The sequence below is a fragment of the Scylla paramamosain genome, chromosome 9 (assembly GCF_035594125.1).
Source record: "Scylla paramamosain isolate STU-SP2022 chromosome 9, ASM3559412v1, whole genome shotgun sequence".
Taxonomy (NCBI): Eukaryota; Metazoa; Arthropoda; class Malacostraca; order Decapoda; family Portunidae; genus Scylla; species Scylla paramamosain.
In genome coordinates this window covers 17,035,451-17,052,090 of record NC_087159.1, presented here as the reverse complement: position 1 = coordinate 17,052,090, position 16,640 = coordinate 17,035,451, and the positions used below count along the sequence as shown (strand labels likewise).

The 16,640-nt window shown below is 35.8% G+C and overlaps 1 protein-coding gene across 17 annotated transcripts in view; it reads right to left on the bottom strand.

Annotated features, from left to right (window-relative positions):
• The window catches only part of LOC135103699 (uncharacterized), a 114,108-nt gene that overhangs the window by 12,878 nt on the left and 84,590 nt on the right, over positions 1 to 16,640 (bottom strand). The window contains exon 7 of one of the 17 annotated variants that reach the window (XM_064010292.1): positions 6,115 to 6,204. The exons of the other annotated variants lie outside the window; for them this stretch is intronic. Coding sequence (XP_063866362.1) covers positions 6,130 to 6,204 — 75 coding nt within the window. The 3' untranslated portion in view covers positions 6,115 to 6,129. Of the gene's footprint in view, positions 1 to 6,114; positions 6,205 to 16,640 lie in introns of those variants that run through there. 17 annotated transcript variants of the gene reach the window in all.

Sequence of the window (16,640 nt, the reverse complement as noted above, 5' to 3'; positions counted from 1 at the left end):
AAAAGAGGATATTGTTGTTGAGGAAGTGGGATATGGTGATGGAATGGCAAAAACTTTCTGTGTAGTGATTAAGATCAAAGGAAGTAAAAAAAAAAGGAAAGTTATTGTGATGTACATACCACCAAAAACTAATGCATGGGAGACCAAATAAAACTATACAACAAGAAACAAGAAATAGCATAGAGGAAATGATAAGGATAAGTAACAATGTGCTCTTAGTAGGTGACTTCAGCACTAAAGGAATTAACTGGGAGATGGGAGTGAAAAAAAATGTCGGGTCATGGAGTAAAGAACTTATGCATACCATGATGGTGAATACAATGAGACAATGGGTGAATGAGCCTACAAGATGCAGTTGGACTAAGTGTTTATAAAAACCCCAGAAAGTAGACCAAGTATACATTGTCTGAGTCCAAAGGGAAGAAGTGATCATGTGACAATAGAAATAATACAACAGGAGGAAACAGTGTTGCACAGGAATGAACAATTTAGAAATGGGAGACAGAACTATACTAAGACAAACTTTGCAGAGCTTAATAAATTTTATGGCAAAATTAACTGGAAAGAGCTATTTGAAGGTAAAGTAGTACAAGAAAATATGAGATATTTTTGAGCAAGTATAGAGAGGGGGTGCAACAGTTTGTCAAGTTATAAAAATAAAAACTGGGAAACATGAATGATATAATGCCAGTTGTGTAGAAGCAAAAAAAAAAAAAAAGGACAGGGCATGGAGAAAAATTATGAGAAAACTGAACACAAATACTAAGGAAGAATACAGAAAGGCAAGGAATGAATATAGAATAAGAGGAAGAGAAGAAAGAGATTTTGAATGTGACATAAGTAAGAAAATGCAAGGTAGATATGTAAATGAAAAATGAAACATAAGGATGACATAAACAAATTAAAAAGAGAAGGAAGAATTTATGAAACTACTGAGGAGATGAGCAAACTAATGAATGAAAGTTTTCAATGTGTTTACAAAGAAAGCCAATTTTGTGGCACCAAAAGTAGTATCACAGAATGAGGGAATACAGGAGATACAAGTAAAGACACAAGAAATCAAGAAACTGCTGGAAGAGCTGGATGTTAGAAAAGCTATAGGACCAGATCAAGTAAATGGATAGATATTAAAAGAATGTGGGGAACAAATGGAGGAACCCATATGGGATATAATTAACAGCTTGTTGAGAGAAGGAAAAGTACCAAGGAAATGAAAAAGAGCAAATGTAGTCCCAATAAACAAAGGGGGAAATAAAATGGAACCATTGAATTACAGACCAGTATCGCTAACAAGTATTGTAAGCAAGCTATGTGAAATAGCAATTAAAGACAGATGGGTGCAATATTTAGAAGGTGAAAAGATAATTACATAAAGGCAATATGGATTCAGAAAAGAGAGCTTTTATACAAGAGTAAAAGATTAAGTGCAAGAGATGGAAGGATGGGTTGATGCAATATATCTGGATCTCAAGAAAGCATTTGATAAAGTTTTCCACAAAAGTCTTAAGTAGAAGTTAGAAAATGAAGGAGGACTAAAGGGAGCAACATTGAGATGAATGAAAGATTATTTATAAGAGAGGGAAATGAGAACAGTAATCAGAGACAATAATTCAAGTTTATGTGAAGTGACAAGTGGGGTACCAAAAGGAATTTTTTTGTCACCTATTATGTTTCAAATATATGTAAATGATATGACAGAGGATCTAAATAGTTATAAAAATCTTTTTGCTGATGATGCAAAAATAAGGAAAATAAGAAAAGAATGAAAATGGCTGCAAGGAGTTACAATAGGATATTGACAAGATACATGCATGGAGCCAAGGATGGAAACTAGAATTTAATACCAGAAAATGCCACGTGTTGGAAGTAAGAAAAAGTAAAAAGAGACCTTCGTGGAAGTATAAAAATGGGAGGAGAAATAATAATGAAAAGTAATGAAGAAAAAGAAAAGTAATGATTCAAGACACACTATCACCTGAAAGGCACATAAACGGAATATTCAGCTCTACATACAGCTTGTTAACAAACATTAGAGTGATGTTTAACTATTTAGATAAAGAAATTATGAAGAAAATTATAACAAGCATGATACAACCTAAATTGGAATACACAGCAGTACTTTGGGCTCCACACAGAAAAAAAAGATATACGGAAACTTGAAAGAATACAGAAGATAGTGACAAAGATGGTACCAGAATTGAAAGACTTAGGTAAGCTACGAAGAAAGACTTGAAGAGATGGTATTACCAACGCTACAAGAGAGAAGAGAAAGACGAAACCTGATAACAATATACAAATTAGTAAACAATATAGAAAGAAGAGACAGAAATGACTTGGTACCACGGATGGAGGAGGGAGAGAGACGGACGAGGGGGCATGGGAAGAAAATAAAGAAGAGTGGATCTTTGAGCGACACCAAGAAATAAAGCTTCATGTATCGAACTACTGAAATCTGGAATTATTTAAAGGAAGAGGTTGTTATGCCAAACAGTGTACACATCTTTAAAGAGAAACTGGATAAATATCGTTATGGAGACAGGACAAAATGAGCTTTGGCTCATGCCCTGTACAATACAACTAGGTAAATACACACACACACACACACACACACACACACACACACACACACACACACACACACACACACACACACACACAATTTATAAAAGTGGAAAGAAAGAAGAACAAATAAACTATAGACCAGCATAATATGTAAGATCTGTGAAAAAGTGATAAAGAAGCAGTGGACAAAATTTCTATGAAAACATGATATGACAGAAAACAGTATGGCTTTAGACAAAAGCAATCATGAGTAATAAATCTGATGAGCTTCTATTCAAGAGTGACTGACATACCACAAGAGAGGGATGGATGGGTAGACTGTGTATTTAGATCTAAAAAAAAGCTTTTGACAAAGTTCCCCACAACAGGCTACTATGGAAGTTAGAAAATATAGGAGGATTAAGTGGAAAAATACAAAAATGGATGGAAAGTTACTTAAAGGGAAAAAAAATGAAAACAGTAGTAAAAGATGTAAAATTGAAATGGATGACTATGAAAGGGAGGACTATGGCATGTTTCCAGGGTGTAGGACTGACGCCAGTGATGACTGACTTGTTTATAATTACTGTTAGGTAGTTTGCAATAATGGGTAGAAAATCATTAATAAAATGGAGGGAAATGTTATCTGAGCTGAAGGATTTTGATTCCTTGAGGTGTTTGATCATTGAAACCTGTTGTGTCAACAGGTTGGGAACAAAAGAGTGAAGAGCCACTGAGTGTACCTGTCACTGTCATTTTCACTTTCATTGAGCTTTTGACTGGCTTGCACAGAGCACGGAGTGTTGTCAAATGTGTTTTTCCCACTTAAGCAAAAAAATGTATTGAGATCTAATCTACTTTGTTCATTTTCTGTGATGTGTATGTTGGACTTACTTTTTCGGGAGGAAATTACATCTTTTACAATTTTCCACATTGCATTGATGTCATTTTTAGAGGTTCTAAGTTGATTATGGTAATATTCTTTCCTTGATTTACACAGTAGTTTCTAGACATGTTTCTTCCATTCTTTGTAATGGTTATATAGTGTTATATTTAACATTTCTGCTTTAAGGATAACCTGTTTTTTTTTTTTTTTTTTTTTTTTTTTATCCGTCATGGCTTCATGGATTTCATTGGTCATCCACAGGGCAAGAGGTCAGCATTATTCTTTAGTGATTATTGAAATGCAGGATTCTGTGCTTGTAGTGATGGCTGATGTTAGCGTGTTGGCTTGTTTATTTACATTATTGATGATATATACTTTATCTAAGTTATTCATTTCGCTTAGTAGTTGAAAACAGAAAGTGTTCTTGTCATTGTGACAAATCCTAAAAAGTTCTAGTGAAGGCTGATAATTTGGGTTTGGTAACATTTAATGTGGTGATTATGAGGTCATGGTCCACCACTGAATGAGGCATAACATCCAACTTGAGCACTAGATGAGGATTGTTAGTGATAATTACATCGAGAAGGGTGGCATAAGTAGGGGTAGTTCTTGTGGGTTTATTTATGATCCGAGTTAATTTGTTATTGTTGATGATGCGAGACAATTTGCCATTATTCAGGAGGAGATCATCATTTAGGTCACCAACAACAAAAATTGCTCTCTTTTGCAAGCACATATTTCAAAAGGTCTGCAGTATAACTGAATGATTCACAGTATGCCTTGGGATGTCTGTACATGCAACCAATCATGATAGAATTGTAGTTTTCTGAGCTGAATTTTTAACCATTCATCTTCTACAACTGCCTGTTATGTTATGTCATTTTCAATTCTAACAGAGTTTATAGAGTCCTTAACATAAATACCAACACCTGAGCTGTACCCGTTGTCGCGTCTATATATCGTGTAGTTAGGTATGTCTACATAAGAGTCAGGTGTATGGGGAGATAACCAAGTTTCACTTATACATATCACATCAGGTTTTCTTTCACTTAATAGGCACTTCACTTCATCAAAATTACCTTGGAGTGATTGAGCATTAATATGTTTTATTTTGATAAAGTCCATTTTAAATGAATGAGGTAGATTATCAGCTTGGACTTCATTGCCACTTTCCTATGCATTATAGTACAATAAACCCTCAATATAACAAACCTCGATATAACGAATTTTGGATACAACAACCCCTTTAAGGCTATCAAATCCTCATTTTATTTTGCAGACTTCACAAATTATGGCATTTTCAAAATTATCAAACACTTGCTTTATATTACAAACATACTAGGTTATAAAATGTGAGAAAGTTGGGTGACACACAGTCAGCTGCATATTTTCAAAAGATGGTGCAATGTTTTTCTCCCACAGAGGCTAGCCACACCCTCTGCAGTGATGTCATGCACAACTAACTCCTGATTGGCTGCTGCCTGCCTCCTCCAAGAAAACAGGCAATCATGGGTCAGCCCTGCATGATGTCATTGCAGAGCCTCTGTGAGAGAAAACATTGCACCACCTTTCAAAAAAAAAACACCCAGTCTGCTTGTCATGTCAGTTTCTCGATTCATCACGCAATGTGAACCGTGTCTAAACTCTCAGCATATTATGTATTGTTATGTGTTTACACATCGACAGTTTGTAAAAATAGCATGAAAAGTTGCTACATCAAGTATGGTGATGAGGATGTGTATTCGGTGCGCTCTGATGTACGGTGTAAAGTGTGATTGCTTCATCTTCCTTCCTTTTGCTATGTACACCACACTATTAAAAACATTTTTTTCCAAGGTGAGAACAAAATTTCATTATTGCACTGTACTCTAATCTTATTATGTACTACAGTATTACTTACTGTACACTAACAGAAAGGGACAGTAAGAAACCAATTCACTAATAATGTACTGAGAGAGAGAGAGAGAGAGAGAGAGAGAGAGAGAGAGAGAGAGAGAGAGAGAGAGAGAGAGAGAGAGAGAGAGAGAGAGAGAGAGAGTGAGTGTGTGTGTAGACATACATACACATTCACCTTATCTACCATGTGTCCATGCCTGTCACTCAAAATTGCTTTCAATGCTTTGAATCATTGTTCCAATATCTTTCCTTCATTTAGTCTCTTCTTATTATATCTATCTATCTATCTATATAAAATAAATAAATAAATAAATAAATAAATAAATATATATATATATATATATATATATATATATATATATATATATATATATATATATATATATATATATATATATATATATATATATATATCAGTGGAGCCTCAGTTACCAAATGTCTCCCTTTCTGAATTAGTTGGTTTTCAAATAAAAAATTTAACTCACAATTGCTTCAGTTGGCATACCATAATTCAGTTTTCAAAGAAAGTTTCTTGATTTCAAATACTACAAGACATAACAAAAGCTACCAATTATTACTAATTTATAGTTTCTATAAATATTTTTGTTTTTTGTATATTTGGAGGAGATACAGAGGATAACACAGTAATTCAATCTTTGAAATAAGTTAAATGCAATCCTGATGAAGAACCTCAATGTAAACAAACACGGTTCAGTGCTCAGGAGTAATCCCAAACTTCATGTGGCTCTCTCTATGACCCACAATGCCATCACCACAGAACACCTGCATTTTCCCAGTAGTTTTTCTCAGCAGCAAAATGTTTTAAGTGTTATAATCACCTTCATTTTGGTGGTGAGTAGGTGGGTCCTTTCTGTGTCACTCTGTAAGTAATTATTACTAATTTATAGTTTCTATAAATATTTTTGTTTTTGTATATTTGGAGGAGATACAGAGGATAAGACAGTAGTTCAATCTTTGAAATAAGTTAAATACAATCCTGATGAAGAACCTCAATGTAAACAAACACGGTTCAGTGCTCAGGAGTAATCCCAAACTTCATGTGGCTCTCTCATGACCCACAATGCCATCACCACAGAACACCTGCATTTTCCCAGTAGTTTTTCTCAGCAGCAAGATGTCTTAAGTGTTATAAGAACATAAGAACATAAGAAATAAGGGAAGCTGCAAGAAGCGACCAGGCTTACACGTGGCAGTCCCTGTATGAAACACTCCTACCTATTTCCACCTATCATCCCCATCCATAAACTTGTCTAATCTTCTCTTAAAGCTCTCTAGTGTCCTAGCACTAACTACATGATTACTGAGTCCGTTCCACTCATCTACCACTCTATTCGAGAACCAATTTTTTCCTATCTCCTTCCTAAACCTAAATTTTTCAAGCTTGAACCCGTTATTTCTTGTTCTACCCTGGTTGCTGATCCTAAGAATTTTGCTTACATCTCCCTTGTTATAACCCTTATACCACTTAAAGACCTCTATCAGGTCCCCTCTTAACCTACGTCTCTCTAGAGAATGTAAATTTAACCGCTTCAACCTCGCTTCGTAAGGAATACTCCTCATCCCCTGTATCCTTTTAGTCATTCTCCTCTGTACTGATTCTAATAGACCTATATCTTTCCTGTAATGTGGGGACCAGAACTGCACAGCGTAGTCTAGATGAGGTCTGACCAGCGCCAAGTATAACTTTAATATTACCTCCGGCCTTCTACTTTTAACACTCCTAAAAATGAATCCTAGTACCCTATTTGCCTTGTTTCTGGCTTCTATGCATTGTTTCCCTAGACGGAGTTCAGAGCTAACTATAACTCCTAAATCTTTCTCGTACCCTGTACCTACCAAAGTTTGGGTGTTTAATGTGTACCTATTGTGTGGGTTTCCTCTACCTACGCTAAGCACTTTGCATTTATTGATATTAAATTGCATTTGCCATCTATCCGTCCATTCATTCATTCTATCTAAGTCTGTCTGCAAGGCGATGGCATCCGCTTCTGACCTAATTAATCTACCTATCTTTGTGTCATCCGCAAATTTACTAACATCGCTATTAATTCCACTATCCAAGTCATTGATATATATTAGAAATAATAATGGCCCTAATACTGATCCCTGTGGCACCCCACTAATGACATGACCCCACTCGGATTTCGAGCCGTTTATTAGCACTCTCTGTCGCCTGTTACCAAGCCATGACCCTATCCAACCTAACACCTTCCCATCTATCCCGTGCGCCCTAACCTTTCTCAGGAGCCTTTGATGGGGCACCTTGTCGAATGCTTTACTAAAGTCCAGATATAAGATATCATAACTATCTCCATTATCTACTGCCTCGTACACCTTACTGTAAAAACTTAACAAGTTTGTCAGGCAAGACTTCCCCTTCGTGAAGCCATGCTGTGACTGATTTATCAAGTTATGTTTGTCTAAATGTTCCCTAATGTTCCTGGCTATTATTGACTCTAACATTTTACCTACAACTGAAGTTAAGCTGACCGGTCTATAATTAGACGCTAAAGTTTTATCCCCTTTCTTAAAGATGGGTACTACATTAGCCTGCCTCCACATTTCTGGTACCTCACCCGACTCCAGTGATTTCCTAAAGACAGAAACTAACGGCTCACTAATAATCTTTTTACATTCCTTCAGTACTCTGGGATATATTTCATCAGGTCCTGGTGACTTGAACTTTTTTAGCCTATCTATCTCCTGCTCCACTATCTCCCTAGTTATGGAAATATCCGTCAGCTTCTCATACTCATCTGCTCTAAACACCTGTTCACTATCTGGCATATCCTGCATGTTTTCCTGAGTGAAGACAGTTAAAAAATAATCATTCAGAAGTTTACTAATCTCCTCCCCAGAACTAACCAGCTCCCCATCTGCTGCCTTTAATGGACCTACAGTATCCTTATTTTTCGTCCTTCATTTTGGTGGTGAGTGGGTGGGTCCTCTCTGTGTCACTCTGTAAGGCTTTCCTCACTTGACTGACGACAAAGAGAATGCTTGAATTGTCTAAAGAATATCTTTTGATGAGTTTTGTGTTACTAAGTTCATTCAATACATCTTTTCTGGATAAAAAATTTCCAAGCTGAAGATGGTGCAGAGCAGCCATCTTAGCAATGTCGATCATTATCCACTAAGAAATAGTGGATGGGTATCTGAGAACAAATTAATCTATTTTACATTGATTCCTACGGTGAAAATAGTTTTGGTTTTTGAATGTTTGGGATTTTGAACAGCATTCAGGAACAAATTAAGTTAAAAAACCGAGGTTCTGCTGTATGTATGTATGTATGTGTGTGTGTGTGTATGTGTGTGTGTATAAAGGTATAAATGTATAAAGGTCCCAAAATATGGAATAGCACCCTGTCACACATAAAAAATTCATTAAGCGTAAATATCTTTAAGAGAAAACTAAAAGAATATTTGTCTCAATACTGACACATCTTGTACTTCAATCAATTTTTATCAATATCAATTATTTTGTTTCTTGGTATTGTAACCAAATAGTTCATATCCTCTGTAACTAAAATAGTTTATAACCTCTAGTATATATACATATTTATTTCTGTTTGTTTAATTATTCTCAAAACTAATATTTGCTTGTTTATAATCAGATTCCACTTCAATTTTCTCTATTTCTCATGTATAATTATGATTTTTCTCCTTTCCTTCCTGTTCTTGCAAAGCCATTTATCCCTAAATCTTTTGTTATTGCTATTAATTTTTTTTTTTTACATTTTCTTCAATTAGATTTTTAGTTTAGTGTTGTTTTACATTTCAGTATTAAGTAGATATTAAGTGTGCCCAAAAAGCTTGTGCTTCATAATGGGCTGTTTGTCTTTCAATTAATTGTACCTTAAGCTTATATATGTATTACAGACAAACATAATAAAGTGTATAAAGTGTGTGTGTGTGTGTGTGTGTGTGTGTGTGTGTGTGTGTATATATATATATATATATATATATATATATATATATATATATATATATATATATATATATATATATATATATATATATATATATATATATATATATATATATATATATATATATATATATATATATATATATTGTTGCAACTCCAGACTCAGCCCCTCTCACATCTGCCACTAACTCAGGTAACCTTCCCTAAACTACCTCTTGCATAGTTTAGCATGGGGCCCACATATGAGTTTACAGTTCCACTGGTCTCCTGTAACAATTAAATATATAAAATCACCAACCTGTTTTACCCACCTACAGGTAAGGGAGTATTACAACTGCCATCTAACTTCTACTTGCTAAGAAAGAGTTGCATACCATGTGCTAGGGGAGGCACAGCTATGACAGATGTTTATAATAATCTGTGAGCTACCTCCCACTAGACAGACCACCCACACCCACAGACTATTATATCCTCCTGTTGGCCAGTAGTATATTTACAGTCTCCCAGAGGACAGGAAGGTACCATCTAAACACTGTAAAACCCAGAAAGAAAGAAAACAATCACTGCTCAACAGAGAATCTCTATATCCTTTGACTCCAGAGCTCTCAAAACAGCTCTAAATCCCAGCAACATTTAACGGCACAAAACAGCAATAACTCAAATACAATAAAATACATGGTGCCCAAGAAAACCAGGAAACCACACCCAGCTCCCCAACAACACACAACACACGTGCAGAGAGGGAGGATGTTCTTTACTGCTCTCCATGAAAGTACCAATTATGTAGTAATACTTAGAATTGAGTCAGAAGTCCCAAATTAATAAAGGTCTAAGCAACATTGTGAAGTGATTACAAAGTGAAAACAGGATAAAAAAATAAAAAAAAGTAATCAAATCATACATCTGGCAGTGTGCTTCAATGCTGGGTATGGTGTTGGGAGCTGCTGGTTTCACAGGCTTGGTAATGAAGGAATGATTGACTCAGACTAACAAGAGTACAAACCATCACCATGGCTTCAAAAAGAGAATCTAAGAAAAAAAAAAGTTATCTACTTTGATTTAGTAGATAATGAATTTATGAGACTGGTATCCAGAGTCAAACATCTGGAAAACGAATTATCAGGAGTAAAAGATTTGCTAGAGAAAATATTGAGAAGAAATGAAAAATTAGAGTGAAATAAATAAAAAAGAGGAAGAAGTTAACAAGATTTCATTGGAGTTGAATGATATAAAATCAAATTCCAGGGATATTGATCATGTGTTTCAAAATCAGCAGGATATAAGAAAAATAAAACAGGAAGTTGAGATGAAGAACGTAGGTGATATCATAGAAAAAAATCTTGACAAAGAAAATAGAACAAGCTAGTGAAATTGTGTCAGCATGTATTGATGGCATAATTCAAACCTATGCTAAGATTTTAAAAGAAAAAGAGATCAAGCAGACACAAGCAGGAAAAATAGAGATAAAGAAGGAAATAAAAAAATCTTATAGGAAATAGCCCCAAATGTATCAGACACAGTAGATATTAATAAATCTGTTGTGTTCTTTGGCAAAAAGAAGTAATTATAAACAGGATTGAAAGAGATAAACATGAGCCTGTAAAGGTATCTAAAATTTTAAATGCTGTGACTGGAGAAGAAGAATTGGCAGTCGAGGAATTTTCAAGGCTTGGGAAGTATGATCCAAAAATAGACCAACCGTTCAAGGTTGTACTGCAAAGCACCAACATGGTGGAAACAGTTTTGAAAAACACTAGGAAACTAAAAAGAAAATGGGGAATGTAAAAATATAAATATAAGCAGATTCTTAATAAAGAAAGACAGGGTAAACATGAAAAATTGGTAACTGTGGCTAAGAAAAAAAATTTGAAAAGTTAGAGAAAGAAGCAAACACTTTTTTTATGCAAAGTCCCAGGAATGCAAGTAAAGAAAAGATACATCTGCAGAATAGAAACCAGACGAAAAAAATGTATACAAAAATTAAAAGTTAAAAAATGAGGCACTTAGTTCAGGAAGTCAATAAGTGTCACCTATAAAAAACTGAGAAAATGCCATTCAAAGTTTTAGTGTTCAAAATGGTATATCTTTGAAACCAACCACATGATTTTGATGAATTATGCATGAGTGGACCTACTACAAATTCTACATTTTATCAGTATTTCAAATGATGAAACAATAAATGTGGCCTTCTCCAGTTTGAGTATGATTGCATTCACTATCATACCACATTAAAAAATCAATAATAAACCAAATACTTTATGTAATGCAATGAAATTCATACATAATGCTAAAGAACATTGTTGGATATGGCAAACACATAAAAAGAATAAAACATTAGAAACTAATAGAATGATAACAGAATATAGATGTACAGTATGAATTGCACAATAATGGTGGAAATATTCCATAATTTTCTACTTTCATGAAACTGCAATACGATGTACTTACACAAAATTATGTAGGTGTAGGGAGTAGAAGTTACACCTCATCTTAATCCAGGAAGTCATTGTCTGCATCTTCCTCTTCCATTTCTCCAGATTTTTCCATGGCATCTACTTGGAAAAATCTTTTCATAGTAGTCCTTATTGCTTGGGGGCATGTACTGGAGGAGAAAGTCAATGTCCCTGACCTTCTTCAGGTTGAGCATGATAGGTACCTGGTACTTAGGAGTCAGTATGACCTTAGAAAGATTGAAAGAAGAGTGCTTGTAATTGGCACAGCCTGGCAACAGTCTCACTGACTGTAAGGGGTCATCATATCCCTGAGATAACTGGTAACCTTCTCTGAACTGCATCTTGAAGCATAACTTTCTGCAGTTGGAAAATGAGGGTAGCTTACAGGGCTTCTGATGTATTATGTGGCCTTGCAGAATGTTGTAAATGAGGAAATCCGACCTTTACACACAAATAACCAGGTTACCAGCACGTACAGCAGTCTCAATCAGCTTGCAGTACCCTTCAAAGTCATAAATGTCTGCTGATTTCCTAATATTTTTTTCAATGTGACCAAATGCTCTATCGCATGGCATGTAGCTGTGCCCAGGGATGTGGTAGTAGCGGGTCACCTCATGCAGCCTCTTACAGTGAAGTTCTTCAAAGCATGACAACATGATGTTTGTGTTTTTGTTTCAGCAGCCACAATTATCACTGAAGACTAGAAGGTTTCCAGAGTCTGCCCTCTCACATTCATCAGAGATCCAGTTTTTCTGACATGACACAGCCTCAATAGAACCACATATTTCCTTTTCACCTCATCCCACACATGGGTGTTTTTGCCCATCTTCATGTTGCTTATATACACTATACATGCAGATCTTGTGTTTGTAGTAAGCAACATTCGTTGACAGGTGTGGAATGGGCAGTGTTTGTTGAAGGTTAAGGCATATGACATGAGTGTCGTCATCAGCATTCATACCTATGTCCTTCAGTAGCTGCTGATTCCATCTCGCCAAAGATGTACATACCTGTAATTCTTTGTCATCCTCTGTGTTTTGGTGCTTTGCAAGCTGGATTGCAGTCTTAAGGGAGTCACATTTGGAGCAAGTATCACTCTTTGGTGGCTTAAAGGAAAGACTTTTTTGTGTGGAAGACTTTCCTGTAAAGACTTTCCTTCACAACCTGCTCATTATTGATTATGATGGTTGTCCTTCATCCACAGAACATAAAGGTGATACATTTTACCAATATTCAGATATGTATCTAGGTAACAGAGATTTGGTGACTTTGCACATGTGTAGTGGCTCGTCACTGTTGGGAAGCTGTCAATGTGTTGATGCACCAGTGCCAGAGTGCCATCAGGAATCTTGTTTCCTGACACTTGATGTCCTCTACAGTCTTGTGGGGTAGTACCTGTCATGGTTGTGGGCCTTCTTGCTGAATTCAGTCTTCCTCTACCTATTCCTAAAATGCTTAGGAATCCCTTGTTGCACACAGTATATATGATGCCACCATAAGTCAATGTACATTGTAGATTGCAATGATGTTGTTTTGTGTTGCTAGGGTCATATATATATATATATATATATATATATATATATATATATATATATATATATATATATATATATATATATATATATATATATATCATTAATGGACTAATTTAGGGGAGAGGTTGTTGGCTGACATGAATTGTCTTGATGTTAACTGTTTCAGGGGGAGTTAAAATAATAGAAATACAAGGAAGATACCAATAAGATCCATAAACGTGTTACCCAAGTACTGTACACATGGCAAGCAGCATAACAACCAACATATATAGGTAAGTACATTTAATACTAATGTAAATAAAACTAATATATATATATATATATATATATATATATATATATATATATATATATATATATATATATATATATATATATATATATATATATATATATATATATATATATATATATATATATATACACTTATTTATTTATTTATTTATTGCATATATTAAATTATTGATCAATTAGCTTAAAATTTTACTGTTGTACTGTACTGACTGAATACTGTACTGTACACACAAACAAACAGACCCACTTTCACGTAAACACACACTTTTTCACAGACATACAAACACTCTTCTACATGCCCAGTATGTGAATTTAATAACTGTTTATGTTCCACCAAAAACAAATTCTTGTACAGAACAAGACTACAAGAAAAAATTAAATGACACAAAGAATCACTCAGTGTCTACTCAAAGATAATGATGACATACTCATAATGGGAGACTTTACTTGTGAGGAAGTGTCATGGGAAAACTAGTCAACGGCAGGTGGTGAAGTGTCATGGGGAAATAAAGTTTTTGAGTTACCCATGGAAAACCTTCTCACGCAGTAGGTTGAGAAAAACACAAAATTCTGCATAACACAATCTGATTTTTACGAAGAAAGTGAACATAATAGAGAATATAACGTAGAAGAACCCAACTGGTAAGAGTGACTGTGCACTAATAGAGTCCCAGCTAAATGAAGGCGATATTAAAATAAAAAATGAAGACCACAAAAAAAGACTTTCCAGCAACTAAAGACGTACTTTGAGGATGCACAATGAAACCTATTCTTCAACACAAATGACTGACAAGAATTGAGCCATCTTCCTAGAAAAAAATATCAAAAAAGAAAACTGATCAACAAAAACGGGAAGAGTGGTTTCGTTGGAAATGTATACAAGCCAGACAACAAAAAGAAAAAGCATGGAACAAGTGGAGAAAAAACATGCGGCAAGACAAGTCAACTGCTTACAAAAGGAAATGAAACCAATATGTTAAAACAAGAAGAAATGAACAGAAGAATTATGAAAAGAATATTATTAACAAGTGCAAGCATGAACCAAAATTATTCTACAGATATATCAATGGCAAATTAGAAAAATACAGATGATATTAAGAAACTCACAGTCAGTAATGAAATGATAGAATATATCAATGAACTGGTAGATGTGATGACCTGCCAAAACGATAATTACTCCCAGTGAGGTCTAAAGCGCTGGATCAGGTGATGCTGTGAACCTATCATTAAACCCAGCTGTGACCTCCCTGAACGTTTCCCTTTGTGTCTCACAACAAAAGGGAACAGTCACAGCCTGCCCTCTAAAGACAACTCTCTTCCTTCACACAAAACTACAAGCACCTAATTACACACACACACACACACACACACACACACACACACACACACACACACACACACACACACACCATTCACTCAAAATTCAGAATTATCATGGCAACTCCTACACCAGCCTCAGAGTCTCTTCATCAAAATTCAGAATTATCATGGCAACTCCTACACCAGCCTCAGAGTCTCTTCATCAAAATTCAGAATTATCATGGCAACTCCTACACCAGCCTCAGAGTCTCTATCTGGGGAGTGGACCACAAATGTCCCCAGGTCAGACTGCTCTTCTGGTATTGACCCTAAATGTCTTGACGCCCCCCTCAACTTCTTCATTAACTTCCACAACATTCACAGTCTTAGATCTAATTTTCAATCTGTACAACTCCACCTCTCCTCTACTAAACCTCATCTTCTTTTCCTCACTGAAACACAGGTGTCTGAAGCAATTGACAGTAGCCCCTTTTCTGTTCCCTCCTACTTTCTCTATCCTCATTTTCAATCCAAAGCTGGATGTTGTGTTTATGTGCGCAACATTTTAACCTGCTCTCATCCTCCCTCTCTTGAATCTTCCAAGTTTTCCACCATCTGGCTACGACTACAGAGTTACTCTCAAACTAAATTTATCTGTACTGTATACCTCTCAACTAACTCCTCTGACTATAAGAAATTCTTTGACTATTTAACTTCCAAAGTGGAGCACATTCTGACTCTCTTCCCTTTTGCAGAGATCTCCATTCTTGGAGACTTCAATGTTCACCACCAGCTTTGGCTTTCCTCTCCCTTCACTGACCATCCTGGTGAACTAGCCTTTAACTTTGCTATCCTCCACGACCTAGAGCAATTGGTGCAACACCCTACTCGTATTCCTGACAGTCTTAGAGATATGCCCAACATTCTTGACCTTTTCCTAATCTCTAATTCTGCTTATGCCCCTAATCCTGCTTATGCCCTATCTTCTCCATTGGACTCCTCCAATCACAATCTCATCTGTATCTTGTCCTAACACTCCAATCCCTCCTTAGGATCCCCTAAGCAGAGGTGCCTCTGGCATTTTGCCTCTGCTAATTGGGTAAAATACCTGAGGAGGTATTTTACTGATTTTCCTTGAGATGACTACTGCTTCCGTGTCACAGACCTCTTTCTGTGTACCGAGTGCATAATGGAGGTGATAGTGTCTGGTATGGAGGTGTACGTTACTCACTCTTTTTCTCAACCTAAACTTTCCAAACCTTGGTTTAACACAGCTTGTTCTCATGCTATACATGGTAGAGAGGTGGCCCACAAAAGGTACTTGAGCCTTCCATCACCAGAATCTTATGCGTTTTATATTTCTACCTGGAATCATGCCAAGTCTGTTTTCCAACTAGTCAAAAACTCCTTCATTAACAGATGTCAAAATCTTTCAAAATCTAACTCCCCTCATGACTTCTGGCACTGCACCAAAAACATCTCCAATAACTTTGCTTCTTCTTCCCCTTCTTTATTTCAACCAGATGGCACCATTGTTATCACATCTATCTCTAAAGCTGAACTCTTCATTCTAATCTTTGCTAAAAACTCTACCTTGGATGATTCAGGGTATGTTCCTGCCTCTCCCAACCTCTGATTACTTCATGCTACCTATTAAAATTCTTCGCAATGATGTTTTCCATGCCCTCACTGACCTAAACCCTCAGAAGGCTTATGAACCTGATGGGGTCCCTCCTACTGTTCTCCAAAACTGCACCTTCATGCCTGCATCTTGCCTAGTCAAACTA